The sequence below is a fragment of the Pecten maximus genome, chromosome 3 (assembly GCF_902652985.1).
Source record: "Pecten maximus chromosome 3, xPecMax1.1, whole genome shotgun sequence".
In the NCBI taxonomy this organism is placed as follows: domain Eukaryota; kingdom Metazoa; phylum Mollusca; class Bivalvia; order Pectinida; family Pectinidae; genus Pecten; species Pecten maximus.
The window spans coordinates 8,977,137-8,987,763 of NC_047017.1; the positions used below are offsets into that span (position 1 = coordinate 8,977,137).

At 35.2% G+C, this 10,627-nt stretch overlaps 1 protein-coding gene across 1 annotated transcript; it reads right to left on the bottom strand.

The window, feature by feature from the left end:
* Positions 1 to 2,464: 2,464 nt before the first annotated feature.
* LOC117323110 (zinc transporter ZIP8-like) lies at positions 2,465 to 10,328 on the bottom strand. The gene is made up of 7 exons (XM_033878123.1): positions 9,058 to 10,328; positions 8,000 to 8,171; positions 7,292 to 7,461; positions 6,754 to 6,885; positions 4,426 to 4,669; positions 3,324 to 3,511; positions 2,465 to 2,972 (listed from the first exon to the last, which is right to left on the bottom strand). Exons 1-7 carry the CDS (start codon positions 9,313 to 9,315, stop codon positions 2,823 to 2,825), a joined length of 1,314 nt encoding a protein of 437 aa, XP_033734014.1. The 5' UTR covers positions 9,316 to 10,328; the 3' UTR covers positions 2,465 to 2,822.
* Positions 10,329 to 10,627: the final 299 nt, after the last annotated feature.

Below are 10,627 nucleotides of genomic sequence, written 5' to 3' on the forward strand. Positions count from 1 at the left end.
CCAGTATTATACTTGAATTTTTAATAATAAATTTATTTTAGAAATTAGAAATCATCGTATGTGTTTTTCTTTCATCATTACTCACACATACTTATTTTGTAAAGGTTGTTTTCAAGGGTTCTGTTTGTCTTCGTTTTCGGAGGTGAACAAATATTGAAAAAGCGCCTCAGACAAAATTACAGTCCGTTTCACAATTTCTGTGAAGGGAACACCATTCTTCCTGTGTAAACCCTCAAAAAAGGACATCTAACAGGAACAATGGATTTCCCCCCTCGAACCAATTTAACTAAACCCAGGTGCTATTTGTAGCAGTTTTAGACAAATTCTTAAGGTCCAAGGGCCTTATGATATGGTGTGCGACAAGGTTTACTCTTTTGTCCAAAAAGACTATCTATTGTAACACAGTCTTCAAGACAAAAAAATGTTCAAATTTTGAGACACAGTTTTAGCTATGTCAATATTTTACGGAAGTGGTACACCCACTTACGATTCTTGTTCACCAAAAATATTTTGCAATCATATTATGTTGAGTAATGATGGTCACAATTTCAGAAAAATCGGGAGCCGGTAAAGTTATCATCTAAACTTCAAGTTACGGGAAGGTCCATTTTTAGAAAAAGTACAAAAAATGCAGGGCTATGTTCGTGTTTGACAATTAAACATTAAGTTATCTTCAAATCTGTCATAATAATAGTTAACAGTTAAGTCCGATGTAAATTTTGAGCTCAATTATATAGACAGATGTTGTGAAATAATAAAGTTCAATTACCTAGGTAAAGTGTCATTTTTAGGGGTTTTTTAAAAAAAATTACTTGTGTGCTGTTCATGTCACGTGACGTATGTATACTATAGTATTATGTACATGTAAGTCTTAGTGTGAATGCATAAAAAAATGCCTCTTTTTAGTTTCAAGTCTCCGTGTGGTCTTCGTCGCCAAAGAGAGTCAGACCGTCCACTGACAAAAACGGACACCGACATATCTATTTGTGAGTCCAGTACAAATTATTTTGTATGTGCTATAAACTACACTGTAAAGATTATTCTTACTGAACAATCCATATTATTATATTTAGATCAGAATATTTTTTATAGAGAATATTTTACCATTTTTATAGATAAACGCTTGTAGGCTTTGGCTTTTTTTTCACTTAATATAATTTCAAATGTATATCTTTTCATTATATTATAGTTATATTGTACGATCGGATTATGGAGTTAATTAATTACGTTGCATTTCATTAGACTCCACGCAGTACCTTTGGCCCATTGTTGGGATAGGTTCATGTAAATGTACTTTATCTGATAATTGTATTGTTTGAAATTGATGTGATACTTCTACACACGTATGTGTACTAACTATACTTATAAATCAGATGAACTGTCTGTTTAATTCATTGTAATATTTAAGCTATTTGAAATAGTAAAACAGATGTAATAGGTGTAATGATATTTAGTGAAAGCCTTGGTAAATCGTACATGTTGAGTAATGACCATTCATACCATTTTACCGATATGGAATTAACTATTTCCTTAAAGGGTATTTACGAAAAAAGCATGATGCACGTGTGACGGAAATAATAAAATGAAATTCACAACACCGAATCTGTTTCATTTAGATGACAAAGTCAGGTATTTTCGCGGGGTCCAACTTTCGTGGTACATCTGTACCATTTTCGATGGTTGTTCATTTTGCGGATAAACAACAAAAATGGAATCAAAAGAACCGAACTCACTGAAAATGTAACTGGTCTAAAAATACACACGAAATAAACCCGCACGCAATTGGATTATCAGTGTTGTTTCAGCGTGACGCTACAATATAATTCTATATCTTTATCTTTTCAACAATCTGCTTAAAATACATATCATCATTTTACACTCTATTATGGAGATCTTTATAACGTAAAACATAAAATTATTATATTCGGACTGCGTTTTTCATTAATTCCTGGGCATATGTTTGTACGTACAGACACACGTACCATCAGCTATGCCATGTCGTCGGCGACCCTGAAGGCATGAGAATGAATGCACGTAAACATAATTGTAACTAAATATGCTCCTTAACACGTGTCATAATATAACATCATTGACCCAGTAACATGGCCTGTTTGCTTGTAAGCTTGTCATTCAATCGTCCTATACCCCGCTACATCAAAGTATCACTGGAGTATTTTGGCTTTTTTAACCCGTTGTACAGGTACTCTCTTTAACATTGATGTATTTCTTTATTCATGAAATGGTCCGTGTACGAATTAAACATACAATACGTGTTCATGACTATACTTATTATCTAACTTATTATGTTTGTAAGGCTTAAGTCCCAATATTTTATCCACAAACGACGGGATCCATACGATGGCATACGTATAGCGCTACCACACTGAAATGCCATACCTTGTCAATAGCTCCGCCTGAACGGACACACTAATTTCGATTGTGAAATATGAGAAGACACTGACTGCTGATTATTCCATTTATTTAAATTCTTCATCCAGATCTAACAGGGATTATGATCTTTTTCAAATAATTTATAAATTGATGTCATCGATACAAGTATAAAATTCTGTTTACAGTTAAATGTTTAGAGTCATAAAACCACAGGGAAAACATGAACAGGAAAACTGCCTTACATCCACAACTTCGAAAACCGTTTTGAGCTATTTCACAATCTTAATTGTGCAAGAAGTGATGTGCTCCATATTGAGTTCTGGGGAACAAATCAGTGACCCCCAGCTGATTTATTACACTTTTCTGCCGATGTAAAGAAACTCCTCTGATGTTTCACACATCAAATTTGACAGTACTTGTAAATAGACTGTTTATGTAGCGATATTACCACCAAACGTTGCTACCAGAATCACAATAGCGAAGCCGACGAGAAGACCCAGATTCTGTAGGAAGAACACCATGCGAGTACTGTCTTGTCCTATTTTTCCAGCTATAATGGCCTGATTGCTCATCTCTGGAATCTATTAAAATAAAAAATTCCTTACTGTAAGTATCTATTCACTAATAAGATTTAGACTTCACACACTTTATCCCATCTCTAGAGAGGTTCATACTCTACCAAACAACAAAATGTAACAAAATACGCCGTTAGTCGTATACATAACACATAATATTTAACTTTATTTTCTGTAAGAAAAAAAAATATATACCTCACTCGTGGTGCGTACGTAAATGTTTTGTTTTGTTATTTTTGAAGTTTGTAATTGATAAAAGTATTAGGTACACGAGTGAGATTCTGTAGCATTAAAGTCACCAATTGTAATGAATACCAGAAATTGTATTAAAAAATATCAAACATCGTATTCACTTACCATATCGGCGAGGGCTATATAGATAAACAAACCCCCAGCGAAAGCAAATATGAACGTGTTGGCGTCCGTGTTCTCCCCTATAATAATTCCTATTACTAGTCCGACGTATATTGTCACCGCAGCCAGGAAGTTGAGGAACAACGCTCGCTTAATTGTCATTCCAGAATGTAACAAGATGGCGATGTCACCTGTGGAACATGACAGTAAAATTTAAAAAAAAACAAAACGAAATCGTATTTGTATATTAGCTAGCCGAGCTTCACAAATCTTCTACTACACTGGCATATCTATGTACTGACACGTCTAGTTTTAACATGACTTAATCGTCACAAATCTTCCTTTACACTGTACAATGTGAAACAAAAATGCACAAAAAATAAATGTATACTGTAATTGGTATATAAATTATGAAGTAGTATATACAGGCTTCACATTTGGAAAAAAAAAATCCGAAAGCATGTTTTTACCGGAAATTTAGTTTCACTTGCAGCAAAAAATGTTTTTAAGCAAACAAAGTAATATACCAGAAAAACTTAATGATTAACATATTGTCAAAAACAGAAATATTTAATATTTCAAATAGGTTTCAGAAAACATAGAAAAAATAAGTCTACCTATCCTTCACAGCTGTATCACAATTGTAAATGTTGTATAGATTACAAATACACAAATATATACTAGTCTTTAGTATAGTTAATATGTAGGGTTAACTGGCCATGTCTACATATTTAAAACATGTGCGTTATTTTTTCAAAATTTGGCAATTTTACTGTACATTGCTACCTCTACGCTCCCTAGATTCCTAAAACGGTTACTATTGTAAGGGGCTCTGCTTAATTGGGTTCTAATTTTTGCTATTGTTTCATAATTTGATAGAATCGCAAAAAAAACAAATCATGGTGAAAGTTATAGTCCGTTATAAAATACTACACAAACGACATCCTTACCGTTTCATGAAAATACATATTTTCTGGAGTCTTTTTTTAATCCTTCAAATGGTTGGGGGCAACTGATTTGAATCACTGAAAACATCCTTTAATTATGAATACAACAAAAACATCAATATGCCAAATGTAACTTTTCTATATAGTCTATTGCATACCCAACTCGTGTGGTAATTCTTCACTGAGAATGGCTAATGACACACTGATTCCTAAAGCCACACTCTCCGTGTAGGCAGCTCCCATGGCGAGACCATCCGAAACGTTGTGTAGGGCGTCACCGAGGAGGAGGGTCCAAGCCACCGTCGCCACTTCTCCCTCGGCCCGATGTGAATGACCATGAGCACTATCATTAGAGGGTTTGCTCTGTAACGACTTCACGTCTGATAATTCAACCTCCTTACTCTACAAATAAAATTATTAGCAATCAGTAATTTTCTTCAAACGTTTCAATGCAAGAAAATAACAAATCGAGCCAACTTGATGACAGAACATTATGATTTATTAGTATGAGGATAAGTAGACCTATTTCTCAATACATTTATGTAGAGACTCGTGCAACAAGACGCTTGTTCTCGTTGCAGATATCTGTCGATGAAGCATGCACTGGCAAGAATCTGGTTGAACGTGACTATTCATTGCATAAAATCTGAGAGTATAATACCTCAAAGTGCACGTTCTTGACTGGTACAGAATAATTGATAATTTTATAGATGTTTTGGTTTTTAGATCAGAAGACAAACTTCTATATCCCACAACATGCTTGCATTAACTGTCCGCTGGTGTGGGGTTCCCGCACAATCGGGTTGTTTGAACAACGACTGGAGACAATAATCAAACCTGCTATATCCCGCAGCATGCTATCGTAAGAGCTAGGAAACTATTGTGGTAGCCCATCTTGACTGAGAGTTTTTCTTCCGTGTCTTCTCGACGACTTTGAAAAACCAACTGGTCTTATTTTAAAGCGACTACAACTGTAAATTAACTGATGGAAAATCAGACATAATATCTAAAGAGAAATAATGTAACCCAAGATTTCCCCTAAATTACGTAAATGAAAAGTGTCAGCAATCGTATTTTCTAAATACCTATTTGTGCAAAAGATTATCATTCCAGTTCGGTAGGTCTTCTGGAACATTTTCTTCGGGTTGGTAATGTAAACATGAGAGAAGTGATATGACACGACCAATGTGATATTTAAGAGTTTGACGTTTCGATGACTACACTATCACCTTCATCAGACGATTGGCAACTGTAAAGCGTACTAGCACTGTCTTATGTAGTGTCCCAGATGCTAACAGACTCGACCGACAATTTAGGACATTTCGTGTCTATCGTGATCCTACTGGCATCACGTGAAACTAACGCGTTATATCGCGAAACTGTACATGTATATATGTAAGACATGTCGGCTACTTTTGAGGAGTACCGACATGAAGCACGACAGTTTAGTGAAAGTGTATTTTGAGCTTTGCCTATCCCAAGAGTTTCTTAGTAATAAATAGTAGATAGAGTTGTTCTAAGCAAGTATTTGAAACGACTGTGTTAAACAAGAAGGAAATACGTTCTAGGATATATACGTTGTTGCATTGTTGATTCTCAATGAACTGCACAATTCTGGACTGAAAAAATCTTTGTTCTTGCCCTCCATCTTTACAGTCAGTATCTGATAGTCGGAAACCATTTCAACGTCTTCTATAACCCGCTTCGCGTAATAACGCGTAAGTTTCGCGACGTTATACAAATATCGACATGTTTTCAGGTAAGTATGATGATTTATCAATTCGAGAAAATGATATTTCCCGAGGCCGAATGTCATCGTATTCACATGAAAACATGTCGATAACTGCTTTATAATATGACAAAACTGCAACATATTCGTATAAGAGAATGGCCTGGAGAAAAGTTCAAAATGACATTACTTACAATCATCAACCGAGGTCAACAGTTGTTTAAAACTCGTACACATACAAGGCCCAGTTGTTCAAAAATTGATTAGGCTTATCACAATTTGATAACAATCTTAAAAGCCTGATAAAATTAATTCTGTTTAAACTAATTTGATAAAAGTTTATGAAACTAAGACACTCATCAGCCTCTCCATACCTGCCTATTTTGAGGAATACACCCACTCGGGTTTTGAAGTAAAGGAGAAATGAGATTTTCCCTAATCAAGCGATTAAGCTAATCAAATTTTGAACAACTGGGTCCAGATGTATAAATATATAACAATGTTTAGGTATAGACTTGGGTACCGCTATTTCCTATTCCCATTACACCAGTTAAAAGAAGAAATCACTGTTTAATGAGTATGAAATTTACAGATATGGTCGCTTTAACACTTGAAATCTCTTTCCTTTCCTAAACTTCATTTTCCGTTGATCGCGTTTCTTTTTTTTAATTGAGAATTCATAAATCCATTGCAAATAATTTCAACAAACAGATGACGGAACAAAGCGAACAAAAGCAGTAGTTTGCTAATAAGTAACCTTTTTCTTGTTGCTTGCCCTCCAGTTGATGCACTGTTCTACTAGGAAGAAAACGTAGATCCCACCAATGGCGGTGATCAGTTTCTTCTTGTAGTGAGGGATAGGGCTATCCTCGCCAGTGATGCCCAGAGACTGGAAATAGAAAAAACGCAAAATATTGCTTAACATATTAGGGTTTTTACGCAAAGCTATAAAACGTGAATTAAATGCAATCACTAATGCCGTTAGACAAATCGAACTAAACGTATCTGTCTTCAACAGAGAGCTAAAATTGATAAATGAGTTAAGGTATTCAGCATCGCCAACGAGTCCTAGAAGGGTGAAACAATTGCTTAAATAAGTTTAATTTAGTTTTGGCTCTACTGTATCTAACTCTACGTTTTTATGGAAGTGCTAAAATTTTGAGTGTCGTTGTTCAATGATTGCTGAAAAAGCAGTATATCATGGTCATTTTATTGTTGTTTATGTCTAGTTTGACTTTTTATCAAACATTTATAAAGAGGTTTTTGCCATTTTCCGATATAATATTTAGTGTTACCTCCGGAATAAGAACTAGAAGTCCTGTACCCCCAAGTGTCCCAACAGCCAGAGCTACACAGAAATACATGATCCGCTGGAATCCGGCAGTTTTCATACACGGCTTGAAGAACACTCCAATGTTGGAGATAAAAACAATGACGGATGCTGATATAATGCCGAACCCCCATGCTGAAAGTTAATATGAATGTTGTATATGTACTTTGTTGGTTGTCATCGGTATATAAGGCTGTTCTATTGGCTTGACATGTACTTATATCAGGTTTCTCGGTCACGTGCCGTATTGTGTACGTCCGAGTACTGACAGACACTATTCAAAGGATCGAAAAAAGACACAGCCATCGCCTTCATTTGTTTTATTAAATACCGTAGTCACATACACATACCTTGTCCCAGTGTTATCTATTTGATATTATTGTATTGCCTCGTTTATTTAAACAAAAAGACGACTTTCCTCTATAATGCATATTTCTATTTTTGTTTGCCTCGTTCCTAATATTTTCTGTTATATATTGGATGTTTTTTTAGGAAATAAAGATACAACACTATTGGTTTGATCGGATGTAATGTAAATATTTGAATTTTTCAATTAGCAATTCAAAAAGGACGACTGGAATTTCTTGCAAATTACTAGAAGATACACTGTAGTTGTATTTTTCAAAAAAAAAAATTATCAAAAAAGAAAAAAAAACGTAACCGCTTTTCTAACCTTCAACAGAACTTGGTTTCTCGGCCTCCCCTGTTTCCGTATCTTCAACTGCATGGCGGCAGTTATCATCTTGGACAGAATAGACAATGGCAGACAGAGAATCGGTCAAACTGGTATTGTTCAGACCAGCCGACCTGGAGTACGTTAGGAAGATATCCTCATACCCTAAACACTGTGGGAAAATAATAAGAAAATATCCATCTACATCATTAAATTCAATTTTCTTATACAAACCATACAATGCACAAAGACAACAGTAACAGTACAATATTCAAAGGCAAAACAACACTAGAGGCATAATATTTGTTATAATCAAAACACTAGTAAAGGCACAATATTTATAGCAAAGCAAAACTAAAGGCACAATATTTATAGGCAAAGCAACAGTAAAGGCACAACATTTATAGGTAAAACAACAGTAAAGGCACACTTTTAATAGGCAAAACAACAATAAAGGCACAATATTTAAAGGCAAAACAACAGTAAAGGCACAACATTTACAGGTAAAACAACAGTAAAGGCACAATATTTATAGGCAAAATAACAATAAAGGTACAATATTTAGAGGCAAAACAACAATAAAGACACAATATTTATAGGCAAAACAACAATAAAGGCACAATATTTATAGACAAAACAACAGTAAAGGTACGACATTTAGAGGCAAAACAACAGTAAATGCACAATATATATAGGCAAAACAACAGTAAAGGCAAAACAACAGCAAAGGCACAATAAGGCATACTTCTAATGTCAAAACAACAGCAAAGACTATATGACTGTAGACAAAACAACAGTTAAGACACAATATTTATAGACAGTGTATATGTTATGTGGCTATGGATTTTGGGAATTATTTTCTGATGTCGATTAAAAAGTCATGAAATCATCTTTTTGTATAAGGAAAATTATATGAATGCATGCGCATGTGCATCCATACATTTCCCACACGCATTTATTTACTTTGAAGCCGCACGTGTACATTTACTTTGAAAATGAATGAATTCACCTACTTTCCACACGTGTACATTTACTTTAAAATTAATACACATGCTTACCACACGTGTACACGTGCTATCTATAGATGTGTTACACGCGCTCCCGTCGGCGACGTAGGAAGGGTCCAGTCCTAGTTTAGCGCTGAGTTCATAAAATCCTTCTTTTGATACTACACCATTGGTGCCGTATTTGCTTAGAAGGGCTTCTACATAGTTGTCATTGGGCTGTGAATGAACACATGCAATTAGAATAGCAAAATATACAACTGGCTTGAGCATCATCTTCGCGGGACAGCAACAGTTTACAAGTAAAAGCATCAGCTCGAAACTGTTTGTTATATATGTATTCTTTCTTATATCATTCGAATGTATAAGTAAACCGTTCGTTGTAATTATTCCACGTAACTGTTAACCTTGACGTCTTACTTTTTCACGAAGTTTATATCACGTCACGTCCACATTCATTTTTACCAGTCATAATATCATAACACATAGCTTTAGTTTGCGAGGTATGCATACGACATTGAAAAGAAAAATGTCCTCACACGAAATGTAAAACCTTACTTTACTCCATCTTTATACATTGTATTGCGGATTTGGCACGTGGTTTGTTCAAACTGTTACCTCGTTTGCTTTGTAACACTTTCATTTCCCTCCTACGTTGCGGGTTTATGAATACGAATACTGTGAGTAGCTGTGTAGCCATTTCTTAGGAACTCTTTTGAATTGAGGAACAGTAAAAATTATTTCAAAAACATTTTCCTATTTTTTAAATGCAGTTTGGTAAACTCATTCTATAGTGTTACGATAAATCATACATGAGGGTTATACACAAATGTATAAAAAAAAAAGCAACAAACACATACACATTTTCATTTAACAGCTTATACTCTTAGCATTTTTCTCCTTGCTTTATTTCCAGATCCTTGACAGAATTTTGCACACTCCTACCACATAAATTAATGTTCGTGGTCTTAAAGGTTCCTGTAAGGCAAATGAGTAGCATCTGCTTTCGGAATTGGTTGACCTAGATTATTTTTTTTTACATTTTTGAGTAGTCGAATCAGACCTGTTGTTACCATCGATCTCCTTTTGAGAATGTGATTTAACACGGATTTTACTTATATTTGCATTTTGAACGATTTGCCCTTGTAATATCAAGTTATATGGTTGTTGATACGCCTAGAGGTTAAAATGTCACTAAAATAGTTCTGTGGTTGATATACATGGTGGTTCTTATGTCGCTACCCTAGTTCTGTGGTTGTTGATATACCTGGTGGTTCCGTTGTCACTACCCTAGTTCTGTGGTTGTTGATATACCGGGTTGTTCCGTTGTCACTACCCTAGTTCTGTGGTTGTTGATATATCTGGTGGTTCCGTTGTCACTACCCTAGTTCTGTTGTTATATATAAACCTGGTGGTTCCGTTGTCACTACCCTAGTTCTGTGGTTGTTGATATACATGGTGGTTCCGTTGTCACTTCCCTAGTTCTGTGGTTGTTGATATACCTGGTTGTTCCGTTGTCACTACCCTAGTTCTGTGGTTGTTGATATACCTGGTGGTTCCGTTGTCACTACCCTAGTTCTGTGGTTGTTGATATACCGGGTGGTTCCGTTGTTACTACCCTAGT

What these genes read in the sequence shown, in the direction of transcription:
- LOC117323110 (XM_033878123.1), bottom strand. Translation starts at nt 9,315, where the DNA reads ATGCTTTTACTTGTAAACTGTTGCTGTCCCGCGAAGATGATGCTCAAG. An exon ending in ATAGCACGTGTACACGTGTG is followed by an intron (nt 8,172 to 9,057) that starts GTAAGCATGTGT and finishes ATTTTCCCACAG; the next exon opens with TGTTTAGGGTATGAGGATAT. An exon ending in ATATAGCCCTCGCCGATATG is followed by an intron (nt 2,973 to 3,323) that starts GTAAGTGAATAC and finishes TTATTTTAATAG; the next exon opens with ATTCCAGAGATGAGCAATCA.